Below are 15,098 nucleotides of genomic sequence, written 5' to 3' on the forward strand. Positions count from 1 at the left end.
GAGTTTCCTCTCAAAAGACTACCTTCGTCCTGTCTAACATTATTAACAAGATCGGGCGGAATATGAGATTGAAGTTGAAAAACAAAATAAATGGAACGTGAAAAAGCAGCCTGAAACGCATATCGACGCTTGCCATGTGGTTTTCTATCCGAAATTTTTGCTCTCACATTGATTATAGGAAAGCACTTATTCACTGTAAAACGAAAAAGTATAATTACAATAAATACACACCTTCAGTTTAGTACAATGTAAAAGGTATTTTCGTTTTCAAGAGTATCGTTTGGAGTGTATATTCGATAAGTTGTATTACGTAAAGAGCGTCAGATAGTTTCAGAAACGTGAAAATAATTTGAATAATTATATATACATTCCTAGTACGTGTTATTTTGCATCATAATATATATATATATATATATATATATATATATATATATATATATATATATATATGCATACGTGTATGGTACACAATGATTGTTTAACTAGCGTATACTTGAGTGGCATTTTTTGTAACTTATATACATATGAAGCGTATTCCCCCCAACGTTTCGTGAACATTTAGTTAGTATTAATCCTACTTGGTGACATGTTAATTACCATAAGAATGAGTTTGCTCATTGTAAATAAAGAATCACAGTCAAAGTCTGAGGTTGAGGTTGAGCCGCTATCGAGGCAGCGAAGTAATTAGACACCAAAAATTCACCAATTGATGCTATTCTTTTCTTGTATAATACGGATGCACGATAATCTGTTGTCAATAAACGCTGTACAATTATAAACAATGCATTTTGTCATTCGGTACAATGATGCGTGTGAGAAGGATACGGGGAGAACATAAAAAGCACATGTCAAAAAGAATAAACCTTTCATGTTATTCCAGCCAGTTATAGCTGAAAGATTTCAACATATTCCTTCTATGTTCAGATAAGACAAAAGCGTAAATCTACAGAATTCTTTTCATATTCAAAAATTTGAAATGGAGCTATCCTAAAATATTCCTAACACATTGTACGCCAGGTCAGGTTTATAAAGTAATACTAGAAATTGTCTGAATGTATGTCGTGATCTTGCTTCGTTATTAGAATAATGAAGAGCAGTCACGTCACAGTATTCGCGCTACCGCATCTGAAAATATATTCATGGTTAAATCACGTATTGTGAATACATTATGAATATTCAGCTCTGGAGAATCCTAAAGTAAAAAAAGGCGACCTATTATATGTATACCCCAACCATCGATACTCTAGCATTCAATTACCGATCGCCGCATTTGTCTTTCGAAAAAAGATGATGCTGTTGTTGGAAGGAACTATGAAGGGAACTATTATTTGCGATGATGGATTTTTCAATTTGAGATTCATTCAAAACCAGTAACTTTCATAAATTGATAAACCGAAGTACCTATACACCCAACAATCGGAAAAAAAATACCAACGGATTGAGAATTTCAATACGATCTATTCCAATTTCTTTATCCAAACGAATGTTTCGTATTCTTTGAAAAGAATTAACTCGGATGGATAGAATTGAATCGGATTGATAATTGCCATCCCTTATTCTGAATAAATAATTGAAACGAACAAGCTATTAGAGGTGGCATTGTCGCGAATATGACGGAATAGGAAAGAATAGATAAAATCGAATAAAAACGAATAAACAGATTGAAACGAACAGTGTCTCATTGGAATAACTCATGCTTAATTCGGAAACTCAAAGAAATGGGATTCATAATTCTGCTAATCGTTCCGTTTCTATTCTTTTCCGATTGTTGGGCAGCCATGTACGTAGCTACAACGTGAAACTTTTTTGGAAGCATGAAAACAACGAATACTTATTGTTAGTTACATATAGGTATATAATGACGTAAAATTCGTCTGATAAGTTTCAATTTTTGCAAATTATATAACGCGTAACACGCATGAATAACAACACAACCTGCAAAATATTTTTTCTTGCGTGTCGGCTATCGTGATTTTCAAACGAAATGGACAGTTAATTTTCTTCATCCTCGTTCGGTTTATTTGTCCTCATTGCGTCCGAACCAGGTTTAAGTTTGGCCGCATCATGCTGGAATAACACTTTTGAATCAACGCACGCAGATAACTTTATATTCTGAGATTCCCGTTTTATTCCGTGTGTCATTTGGCGGGAATGTTGCGTTTGTGTGATTGTACAGGATCAACGATTTAAGAGTTGGATAACCAATGCTATTGCCTGCATTCTGATTTCACTCAAGTTTCATAATCAAAATATCTTTCGATCCTCATGACTAAGATGCGTACCAATACAGCGTTATGTTTCTGAATAAGAAATTGTGGGCATATATATGTGTAGTAATATTCAAAGCACCTTGAATTAAACTGATTGGACGACAAATAAGCTTACAAAAAAAAGTAAGGTAACATATGGAAAGCCTGAATTACGTAACCCGGTGAAACGGTCAAGTACAATAAGTTTCTTGCAGTGCGAGAATGAATTTTGTTTTCGAAGGTATTTTGTTGTCTGGTAACTGTCAATCTCAATTAATCTCAATATCCGAGTGCGCATGTTGCCGGCTGATTTTTATTTCTGCAATACGCTATCCACGCGAAACACTTATCTCTGATGAATGTATCATGAAATAGTATATTGTGTAAAAAGAGGCAAACTTCTTGCCTTTTCGTACCGCAGCAAAACCAACTGCTGTAGAAAGATTCATTTCTATTTGAAACAGCAATTTTTAAGCACAGCGAAATGCTGAAAAAAAACCCGAATCATTGACCAATCATCCTCCTGCATCCAGCTGTTTGCGACACCTGAAAATGCAGCTTTGAAACAGGAAGGAATTCGGAAGGAGATGTTAAGTAACAGAAACAATATCGCTTGTTAAAAAAGTAAAAATTGTGTTTTACAATAGTGTTAAAAGATGATTTGGTTAGACCGTGATTCGTATGTCCTTGCTATCAGTACGTTTACACGGCGCTGTTATTACGGTTTTACTATGCTGACGAAGTAATACCGGATTTAAAAATTGCGTGTAAATGGCGTGTTTACATCGGATGCAACAGTTATATTCCAGTGTAAAAGTACTTGATGTCTACTCCGTATCGAATGGCAAAAATGGGACAAACTCGTGCACGCAAGTCCGAAGTGCCGGTAGCGCTGCGCACGGCTCTAGTTTCATTTATTGCACAGTGTTGCCAGATTTAGCTACTTTGCGTCTAATTGGCTACTTTCAGAGACTTCTACTACGAAAATATGGTCACATAATGTCGCCGGCCGCGATTAACTATGTATAAAATGATACAGTGTTTACCTTCGTACAAATGTATTTTGGTCGCTGACTGAAGATATATAAAACTGATAACCTTATGGGGCTTTTTCGGTTTTTCATGATCGAAAATGAACGAGATATATTGTCAATCAGCGCCCTCTGCGGCCTACCTAGGACGCGCAACTCAATCCGGCGATCGGTCGGTAAGTAAAGACAAGAACTGATGTTACCATCGCTCACCGCGTGTGCCCAGATAATGCAGAGTCGAATATTATCACGTCTATGGAATGACGAACGTGAGCAGACTGAAATTTTCATATAACCCCGTACGGGCGGCGTATACTTTTTTACTACGCAAATTCATTTGGGCCATATTCAGTAATGTCAATCCAACTCCATCGGATCGATGAAAATAATGTTATCTAAATAGATGCACAATAAAGATGCACCTGGTTTACCGTTAACAGAGTTAGAAACAGTTTCTTGATGCAAAGGATGGGAGATATAATCGAAGAAGTTGATCAAAGGATGATCTAATAAACTCTAATAAACCCCGATGAACCTCAGGAAATCATTATCACAAAATTGATTAAAAAAAAATTAAAGATGATCAAGTTTCTTTTTTCAAATTCTGCTCATATTATCTGGTTAGATTGCTGGGTCCGCTGACCCCCAAACACAAGATTGGTCAGAAATTTATTATCAAGTGGTCCAGATTATAATTACTCATATCTGTCCACTTTATTATACATTTATGGCTGTGACCGTGTTGATTGATAGGAATTTCGAGTTTGACAATATGTATTCCCGACAAAGTCGGTACTATTTTATCCTGAATTTCAGCACTTTTCCGGTAACCCCTAATAATAATATTACTCGCAGGATACAGTTGTGTAATAATAGTTTTAATAAATTTATGCAAAAATAAAATTGTCATTTGAAAAGCTACAATACAGCAGTATTTGACGAGTGAAAATAAGTTCACTCATGCTCGTTTCCACACCACCGCAAGCGGTAGAGCACCCGGCGCGTTTTTTTTTTCACGTGGTATCCCCAGTGGGCCTACTCCACGGAGAATAGTAGCAAGATCGATCTTACGTTCTTCGAAAAATTGCAAATGACTTTTTTTCACATGTTAATTACGATAAATTGTTTTTCCCAATTAATTTGTACTCGCGTATATTCGCAGTTTGTTCGAAATTTTTCAGTTCATATAACCCGCTGACTATTTATTGATTATCGATGAAAGATGACTGTTTTAATTATGGATGAAAGATGGTTGTTTTAATTATGGATGAAGGGTGATTGTTTTTATCTTATATGCGAACGGCGATTGACCTTGGATGTTCGCGTACGGTCTTTTTTCTTATAAGGTATGAGATAATCATTACAATGGAGAACCTGGTGAATACGTAAAACAACAACAACTAAACTAAGATCGAAAACACGAGTCGCTGTAAGATGGTGGCATTTACCTATCGAACGACGATGCAGAAATCTTTGAAAAAATGGAAACAAATCGGAGTAGAATGAGCCCAATCACCAAAATACCAGAGACGTATAATTCCACAGTGAAATACAAGCCGAACATGACCTATGAGCAATTTGGGAAAAAAAAACTTGCCACTAAAACGATCGCAATAAGAGACTGTACAACCATAAAAAAAAAAAACTACACCTGAATAAATTTTCATGTCATGATCATGATGATTCTGAATTACGTCGCTAAGTCTATGTATCGGTAAAAACAATATGACTGACCATGAACCAGACCTAAACCCGACCGGAGCTTAAAAAATGAAACGTTAATTTTACAGTAGAGTCAATAAAATTCAGTTACCTGGAACATATGAAAATATAATTAGTGACATATGTCGATGCAGACAAAAATATACTTAGCCTAGATGAGTAAAAAATATAATTAACAAGCAACTAGACAAATTAATTAGTTGAAACAGACAGAAGATTTGAATAGCTGAAACAGACAAAAGATTTGATTAGCTGAAATAGATAAAAGGTTTGATTAGCTGAAAGAGACAGAAAGTTTGATTAGCTGAAACAGACAAAAGTTTTGATTAGCTGAAAGAGACAGAATATTTGATTAGTTCAAACAGACAAAGGTTTTATTAGCTGAAACAGATAAAGGTTCGATTAACTGGATCGGACAAAGGATTGACTAGCTGAAACAAGCAAAAGTTTTATTACCTGAAATAGACGAAGGTATGGTTAGCACAATCACACAAGTCCATAAACTGACAAAAAACTTTGGTCTAGTCCAACATGATATTCACTTTAATATTCGTTGCTTCGAATATTAATTGTATTTATGAGTAGAAAATATCTAAATTTTTTGAATCGACATCTCTTTCTGATTTGAGTTAAAAGTGAATATCTTTTGCAACCGAACATTCTATAGTTCTCAGTGCGTTTGTTAAGAAACTGTTTCTGTGGCCCTGAAACAAAAAATAATACGATCAGTTATACGAGTGTTTCTGTACGTTTCAGATATATTTTATAAATACTTACGCCAAGATTCTCCATTATCACTGTGCACTACCGAGATTTTTGTACCTGCGCGTGGAGCGCAGATTATCAAATGACGCGCTTTCACTCATAACTAAAAGGTATCAAGTCCACGCGCAAAAGGCGCCGTGGAACTTGAAAACTTTATTATTCGTCAGAAAATTGACCGAAGAGCTGAAAAATCAGCACATCGAGAGTGCGTAACTATTTTATGTACCGTTTGCAAAATCGACGCGTAAAAAAACGTGCCCGATTCCCGTTATTAATTTACGCGCAAAAGGCTGCGTCCAATTCTTGTGATTAATCTACGCGCAATAAGGCGCGACAGATTAAACTGCCAAAATATTTATATTTTCTGGGATTTGTTATGTACTGTTTAGAAATTCGATTCGTAACAAAACGTGTCCGATTCCGGTTATTAATTCACGCGCAAAAGGCTGCGTCCAATTCTTGTGATTACTTTACGCGCAATAAGGCGCGACAGATTAAACTGTCAAAATATTTATATTTTCTGGGATTTGTTATGTACTGTTTAAAAATTCGATTCGTAACAAAACGTGTCCGATTCCGGTTATTAATTCACGCGCAAAAGGCTGCGTCCAATTCTCGTGATTACTCTACGCGCAATAAGGCGCGGCAGATTAAACTGTCAAAAAAATTTGTATTATCTGGGACTTGTCCCAAAAATTCTGTAGAAACCCAATCCGCATCTGCATCTTTCTGAATTAGATACATTGCTATGCGGATTGTTCTTCTCAGATTGCAAATCGAATTGAAATGAGGAGGGAGGTTGGAGAGCATGCATTATTGTGTGGCGTGACGGTCGGCGGTCCTCTTCGACGCGAAGTCTTCGAGCTCAGCATCTCTCCCCATCTAGCGTACCACGGAACGCGATAGATGGTTCAGAGATGCGTTTTGCCCATTCAGACGATCACAGAGATCAATTCAATGGAATAATGATGGCTAATGACTGAATAATTAAATTGAATAACGATTGAAAAATGGTTGCAGAGTGACAAGAAACGGGAAATTCAATCTCTTTGATACTCAAATGCTTACAAATGGTCGAGAGCCTTGAATACGGAATCGTTTGGGAAATAAATTTCTGTGATCGTTTGACGCTGTGGATTACAAAAGTTAGTAACATCACGGCATATCGCGACCTTCCTAACCTCGCCTGTTTCCCAACGGAACCACCCAACGGAAATGAGAGACTCACACACACATGCCTAAACCCCGCGACGGATCCCAAAACGTCCACCTACCTACCCGGTTACCTATATTCGATCTAAACGATTCTCCATTTTTTCCAACACACATCATTCTTCATCATTTGCGCCGTGGTCACTGACTTACATTTTCGTTGGTTACCTGTTGGGAGCAAAATGTTTTTGTATCGTAGTCTGCCTACTCAGAACACAGTGTCGCGGTTGTATCTCGCCAACCCTGATATTGTATGTATTATTTTAGTAAATGTTGGCAGACTATCGGTACATTAACCTTTTGTAAAATTGATTAAAAACATCCTGTATGCTAATTAGCATTTTTCAAAGCGAGCTAAGCCTGCAGTTAATCAATACTTGTTGGCTGTCAAATGACGCAAAATGATAGATAATATAAGATGCAATTTGATTACGTCACGTTATGCCAAACTTTGGAATTTTATCGGTTTAACAATAATGTGAATGATTGAATACGTTCAAACCTCAGGTGAACCCATCACTTAAACGACATCATCGGTAAATTCAAACGCAGATTATTACATGATTTATAAAACACAATTCTATCTCGCGAATGCCGAGTAAGCGATGGTTACCTGTCGCGATGCTCATTCCACGCTTAGCAACGTGCAAAATTTCTAACTTCAAGTAAGCTACGGTAAATTAGGTAGCGAAAAAAAATTATTCGACCGAAAGTCAAGCACGTTGCGATCGTGAATGAGCCTATCCATGCAGCTAAGAAATCGAAGATTTGTGTAACAATTGTTACCGCCACGCCACGTGACAAAGGAATACCAGGGAAATACCCACAACCTAACACATGCAAACTCACCAACGTTGCCGAAAAATGGAAAAGTTACTCGGAAGTCTCTGCTTAAATCTGTGAAAAACAAAACAAAAGATTTTAATTATTTTGGCAGATTGGATTTGCGATTTTTAATTGAATTATTACCGTTGTCTAGTTTTATATTTATGCATTGCATGTTATGCAAGAACAAAAGTTCGCCTTTAACTTTACCACCTTGAATTATCAAGCAATAATTAAAATAAGTATTCTTACTTCGACTCTGGGCTGCTCCACACTTTTACATGTAGTAGTTCTTGTAGCATCTTAGGTTAATTGGTGAAGCGACGCACTTTTTACATAATTCAGAACTTCACTAATCTCTTATAATCCAAACATCCACACCGCAATGACACTCGATTCTACACTCACTTTTTGTGCTGTAGCTGTCTGAACCGACTGAATAAACTTGCTAACAATGCAACTACGCATTTGTCGAAAATCAGCCAAAAAAGTAATAAAATTGACACTCGACGCACATAGACAAAAATAGACATCATTGAAATTCGAAATTACACAAAACAAAGAAAACTCGGGACACGTATTTCACCTTCAACGTTCACAACTATAACAATGCGGTCTGAATATTGAACTACTCTGAATACACACGGTTCCGCTCCAGCTGCCCATAAACGACTGATTCCACACGGCGCTCAGAAGAGAATCAAATCAGTTTTCTGAAGGACGGAAGATAATAATTCTCCCGCTCTCCTTGTCTCTCTTTCCATGGAGTGGGGGTAGCTGTACGCGCCTGCCAGGCTGTTTTTCTCCCTTCTCTTCTCTCGTGGCCCCCACTCCATGGGTAGAGCGACAGAGAGAGCGGGAGAATTATCATCTTCTGTCCTTAGAGAACCGATTGAAATCCGTTCAGGGGACTCTTACGCCGTTGTTTGTAAAATATTTCTTCCCAAAATTGTTATTATACACTTCCACACAAATAATGAACAATATTTCTCGGCAATCCTCCATCCATGTATTGAAAAATTTCAGTCAAGTCCAAAGGACAGGCATCAAAACATTGTATAATCTGTTGTGAAACAAAAATGTAAATCAATAAAAGAAATTTTACCGTTGACTGAGAATATGTACTTTACGTTCTCGTTGACCGAAGTATATATGTCGTAGGCATCTAATTAAATGCCGGCATTCAATGAAAATCGTATTGATGTCTTTCATTTACCATTATCGTTTAGAGTTTAGAAATTTTATGCTCTAAGGTTGTCACAGACAACCAGCTACACTAGCAGCCGGCGACATTTCGAAGACCTTCAAAATTACTGCATGCCAGGGGCTTGGCTACTTTAGAGTTTGTTTTGGCTTACACGCTCGCAGCTGACTCTTGTGGTCTATTCTTATATGTCTGGGACTCTAATTTACTCTACCGACCAATAATTTTTGTGCTAAACAAGTAAGAAAAAAACAATGAGAAAGATTAAAAAAGTTAGGCGGCTGAACTCCATGATACTGCGAAGACCGAATTTCACCACCACGTTTCACTTCCTCAGTATCTATGTTTCACGGTTCCATATTCCCGCGCAAACAATTTGCCTCGCCGTGCTAAGTGTTTACGTTTGTAATATATTTAATACTTGATATTTCTCGGAAAGATTTGACGCGTATTATTTATCAGGAAGTATCGCATAATACGAATGATGGCGGATCCCATGATAGAGCAGAAAATTCAAAACATGGTGCGAGAGTATGTGGATTTCCTAGATGATCAGGTATGTAAATCTGAAATAAAAATTCACCCTTCGCCGGCAACTCCTAACCTTCATCATAACCCGATAACATTTTTTCATATTTCCAGGAAGATCAGGGGAGATACACAGATTTAGTTAAAGCAATGATCGATGAGAAAAAACACCGACTCGTTGTGAACGTCAACGATTTAAGGAAAAAACGTCCAAGCAGAGCGGCGAGGTTAGTTTCACCAAGTTGACTGTTGTCTTTTTACCAACGACGCCGAAAGTCAGCTAGCCATGGGTGGTATCTTGAAGTTTATTCGGATTTCATGAAAGCAATGTAAAAAAAAAAGGCATGTGAATAACTGCATGTCGTAACATAGTTAATAATCTGACGTAATTTCATGTGGATCTCTGCCCTTGGTACGAGTTTCAAAACAATCCCTTTGGCTATCTACCTGGAGCAGTCTGTAGGCACTTAATCTTATACACTGAACTTAGATACGATTACTCCATTTGAAGTGGTAATTCCTCCACCCTCAGAGAATAGATAGTTAGCCACTGATGTTAACAAATTGTGCAGTAAAATTTTTTTTATAACAACTATGTAATTTCTAATATACCCTATATTCTATCTCAGTACACATTAAATTATATCCAGAACTGCCACTGACTTCACAAACGGAAAAAATTCAGGCCATGTTATTCTTTAAGAAGGTGTCCTAGTCGATTTTGACATTGACGTATACATCTCCAAATATTGAATTTCGTGTATCTCGAACGTGAACATGGGCTTAACAGCCCCATTCTATACATAATTCTTAACTAAAACATTCCAATACATTTTTATTCGACGCAGAAATAAAGGAATGGCATGAATTCTATGAATTTAAAATTGCGATTTCATAGAAACCATGCCATTTCCTTTGTTTTGCATCAAATGAAAATATATCTGAGTATGTTCTTGTTCATAATTGAGTATAGAAACGCCAAAAACAATTATTTCACTGTAAACTACATTGGATAATTGAGAACACGTATAACGCATTTTTTTAATGAATTTCTCAATGTTTAAATGTTGGCATTATTGGTAATCGGAATGTGAAGAGTCAGTTCAAAACGTCTGCTAATTAAGTGATTTATGTATATTAGAGCTGTATTATACATATGTAAATTTCATAAACACATGCATACTCAGATATAGCAATCACTTCAATAGCAGGAGATTTCATAAAAATGGCAATGTTCACTGTCATTAACTTTGCCCAAGCTGTATCTCCTTGACCATTTGTAGAAGAATATCGAAATTGTAGATTGTATACTACTGAACGCCTTATGAGTTCAACTTTCTGCTACTGAGATGATAGAAACACACAAAATCTATATCGTGTGAATTGGGTTGATTTTGAAATTATCTGCGAGACTTTGGATTTAATACTCTTTCCAGAATTAAAACCTCCCTGTATGTGCATATTAACTAATAAATTCGTTGGTGTTTAGTTTGCTAAGCAACTCTTTTGAGGAACAATTGGCCTTCCAAACTGCATTGAAGCAATATGTTGAAACAATCGATCCGTCATACTGTAAGAACCATCCAGATTTGTTCATTGCGTTTGAGGGCAGCTTTGGTACCAAACATACTACGCCTCGAACTTTGACATCAAGATTTCTTGGCAATTTAGTGTGCGTTGAGGGTATTGTTACGAAATGTAAGTTGAAGGATAAACCTATGTAGTGGCCTAAGAAAATCAATAGAATGTGATCGAAAATAACAGTGTTGTTAATTTATTTTTATCTACAATTTGAAGGCTCTTTGGTGAGACCCAAGGTTGTCAGAAGCGTTCATTATTGCCCAGCGACAAAGGTTGCCACCGAAAGACAGTACACAGATCTTACTTCTTTTGATCCATTCCCAAGTGCCAATGTTTATCCAACTCAGGTAATGAAACACAGAAATATACATTGTTGATGGTTTCATAATATTTAACAGAACTTGGTTCTTGACCTCTGCTAGAGCAATTTATTGATTATACATTAATTTGAGGTGTTAAAAAGTATAATAATGTGACTGATTAGGACGATGATGGAAATGCGCTCGAAACTGAATACGGATTATCCAGTTACAAGGATCATCAGACTTTGTCAATCCAGGAAATGCCTGAGAAAGCACCGGCGGGACAGTTGCCTCGCAGTGTGGATGTAATCTGCGATAATGACTTAGTGGACTTATGCAAGCCTGGAGACAGGGTCCAAGTAGTTGGAAACTACAGATGTCTTCCTGGCAAACAAGGAGGATTTACATCTGGAACATTCAGGTGTGAGACAGTAGCAAATTCGTGTTTTGTTGCTTCATTCCAGCTGGAAAGTTTTTTTTATATCTGACGCTTAAGTATGAGATCATCTCAATTAATGATATTATCGTTTGTTACAATCTTACAGGACTATTCTTATTGCGAACAACATTTCTCAGTTGAACAAGGATGCCAATCTCAAAATATCTCGAGCTGATCTTACAATGTGCAAAAAAATGGCCAAGAAAAATCACGTGAATAACATTTTTGAACTGTTGAGCAAATCTTTAGCTCCATCGATACATGGACACGAATACATTAAGAAAGCTATCCTATGTCTGTTACTTGGTGGAGTTGAGAAAATTTTACCCAATGGAACAAGATTAAGAGGGTAATTTCATAACGTTTTGAGATCTAAATAGTTTTCAAGTAACATTTTTTTTTTTTGTAATATATTGGAAAACACAATTAAGAAGGGCTAACATTTTTCAGAGATATTAACATTCTGCTTATCGGTGATCCCTCTGTTGCTAAGTCTCAACTCTTGCGGTATGTTTTGTGTACCGCTCCCCGAGCAGTTCCTACAACTGGTAGGGGCTCTTCAGGAGTTGGTCTCACAGCGGCTGTTACAACTGATCAAGAGACAGGAGAAAGAAGGCTCGAGGCTGGTGCGATGGTATTAGCTGATCGTGGCGTTGTTTGCATTGACGAGTTTGATAAAATGTCTGATATGGACAGGACTGCCATACACGAAGTCATGGAACAAGGAAGAGTTACTATAGCCAAAGCTGGAATACATGCCAGTTTAAATGCACGATGTTCTGTATTAGCTGCCGCTAATCCTGTATATGGTCGAGTAAGTATGCATTATTGAACTTTTCAATTAAAATTTCAAAAAATTTTAAGTCCTAAATAAACTGTTAAAACTTACTCATTAATCAACCCGGAGCTAAATGTCTGAGCAGTGTCTTCAAAAGATGTAATTTTCTTCCAATTGAATTAAAAAAAAAAGTGTGTCTCACAGTCGCACTGACTAACAAACCTGGCAACAAATTTTCAGTATGACCAATATAAAACACCGATGGAAAATATTGGGCTACAAGATTCGCTGCTCTCTCGATTTGATCTTTTATTTGTAATGTTGGATCTGATTGATTCAGATCAAGACCACATGATAAGCGATCATGTCGTAAGGATGCATCGGTACAGAAATCATACAGAAAAAGAAGGCGAAGCTTTGCCAATGGGAAGCAATGTTGATTTGCTCAGTACAAAGAATCCAGATACAGTAGATGACGAGGAGACAGAAACGTTGGTATATGAGAAATACGATCCTCTGTTACATGGATTATCTCGTGCAAAAAGGTAGAATTTTTCCAACTCAGTACTATCCAACTTGTCACAGTTGGATAAAGAGTATCATATTTTCCTATAACTTGATGTATTATTTTCAGTGATAAAATACTCAGTGTTAAATTCATGAGAAAATACATCCACATAGCGAAGTGTATGAAACCAAATCTTACGGAAGAAGCGAGCGAAGTGATCGCAAATGAGTATTCTCGTCTAAGATCAGAAGATACTGTTGAGTCCGATGTGGCAAGGGTAAAGTTATCAAAGCCATAGTTTTATTATGAAATCTAGTTGAAAATTTTGCTACTCGATTTATAGAAATCAATGAGGTGATTTAATGCTTAATTTCTTTAATAATTGTGAGACTTACGTTTAGACACAACCCATAACTGCTCGGGCTTTGGAAACTCTCATTCGTCTTTCAACGGCACATGCCAAAGCGAGACTCTCAAAAGACGTTACCGTGGATGACGCGTATGCGGCAATAGAGCTGGTTCAGTTCGCCTATTTCAAGAAGGTGCTGGAAAAGGAAAAGAAACGACGAAGAAATACAAGTGAAAATGGCACACAGAGTGCAGACGAAGAGGATAGAACTAAAAAGCGCTCAAGAAGAGAAAAGGTTGTCGTTTTTAACAATTTGAGATGCTCCATATTTCATTGTGTACTTTAACACTTGGATTACGTTTTAGAAACAACCTGGAGAGGATGGCTACGATGAGTATGAATTCGATAGTGAAGATGAAACGCATATTGATGAAGCTATTCAAAGAACAACTCGTTCGCAAGTTGTAAGAGTTGAATCTGCTCCTCGAAATGGTTCAAATGTGACAACAATTTCTTCAACTGAATCTGCACAAGTTGAAGAAACGAGTCCTGTCACCATTGACAAAAATAGGTAACGAAAGATTAACAAACTTAATTTGATTAAACTCAATGTGACGAGCTAATAAATTATCTTTCGCGGCTTATGAATTTTTTATAGATGTAGATGAATATTTTGAAATTCATTGTTTTTACTTGGATTTTTTTAACTTTCTTCGAAGATAGTTTCTTGTCATATATTTCTTATGCATCTAATTGAAATTTTTTTCATTTCCGTTTTTGGAACAGGTTGGAAATTTTTCGAAATGCTCTACAAAGATTGTTCCGCGAAGAGCGTTCTCAGTCACTTCCTCTGTCAAGGGTACACGAATACGTGAACAGTCAACATTCCCCAGACTTCACAAAGGCGGAAGTTACTGCTGCTGTAACAGAGATGACAGATGCTAACCAAATTATGCTGGCAGATAACATAGTTTTTCTGATCTAGGTAAATCTTACATGGCTATTTTTTTATTTGTTTTTTTTTTTGTGTCGTTTCACTACAGTTGAATAGATCCAACTTCTTACCCGGTTTAAAATGATTCATATAAAATTATTTTTGTAATTTTCATCTATTAGATATAGTGTTTTTATACGAAACTAATATGTCGATTTAAAATAAAAAAGATAGAAACATCATGAATTTATTTGCTTTATAGATGAGACATTAATTATTCCATTTTCCTAATTGTTTTTGTATTTTTGATTTTGTGATAAGTCAATCTATAACTGTACAGTAGAACTCATATATAATTGAAGCTACGGGGTCGAGAATTTTAAGAATTAGAATTTATGGGTTACCCTCTCCATCAAAATATTCATCTAATACATACTCTGTCGCTGTCTGCGAATGCTCTATGTATTGCGCAGTACAGTAGTTGCGTTGAAAAGAGGCAAGATCAGCAGAAGCAACTTCCCCCTCTAAAGTAGGGGATGTTGAATTTAAGTGGTTCGAATTTATATGAGTTCTGTTGTACGTAAAGAATATAGTAGAGAAGACATTTGCTTACAAATGTAATTTTGGAAGGTCTTTTCACGTTGTTTGGCAGTAAAAAAAAGGGATTGGAA

General features: G+C 36.6%; 1 protein-coding gene across 1 annotated transcript; it reads left to right on the forward strand.

The window, feature by feature from the left end:
- The first annotated feature begins 9,373 nt into the window (after positions 1-9,373).
- Positions 9,374-15,072, forward strand: LOC124176483 (DNA replication licensing factor Mcm3). The gene is made up of 12 exons (XM_046557849.1): positions 9,374-9,564; positions 9,651-9,763; positions 11,026-11,234; positions 11,334-11,464; positions 11,602-11,840; positions 11,965-12,207; positions 12,309-12,672; positions 12,877-13,181; positions 13,271-13,421; positions 13,546-13,788; positions 13,859-14,064; positions 14,280-15,072. Exons 1-12 carry the CDS (start codon positions 9,490-9,492, stop codon positions 14,476-14,478), a joined length of 2,478 nt encoding a protein of 825 aa, XP_046413805.1. The 5' UTR covers positions 9,374-9,489; the 3' UTR covers positions 14,479-15,072.
- Positions 15,073-15,098: the final 26 nt, after the last annotated feature.

This window comes from Neodiprion fabricii, chromosome 2 (genome assembly GCF_021155785.1).
Source record: "Neodiprion fabricii isolate iyNeoFabr1 chromosome 2, iyNeoFabr1.1, whole genome shotgun sequence".
Classification (NCBI taxonomy): domain Eukaryota; kingdom Metazoa; phylum Arthropoda; class Insecta; order Hymenoptera; family Diprionidae; genus Neodiprion; species Neodiprion fabricii.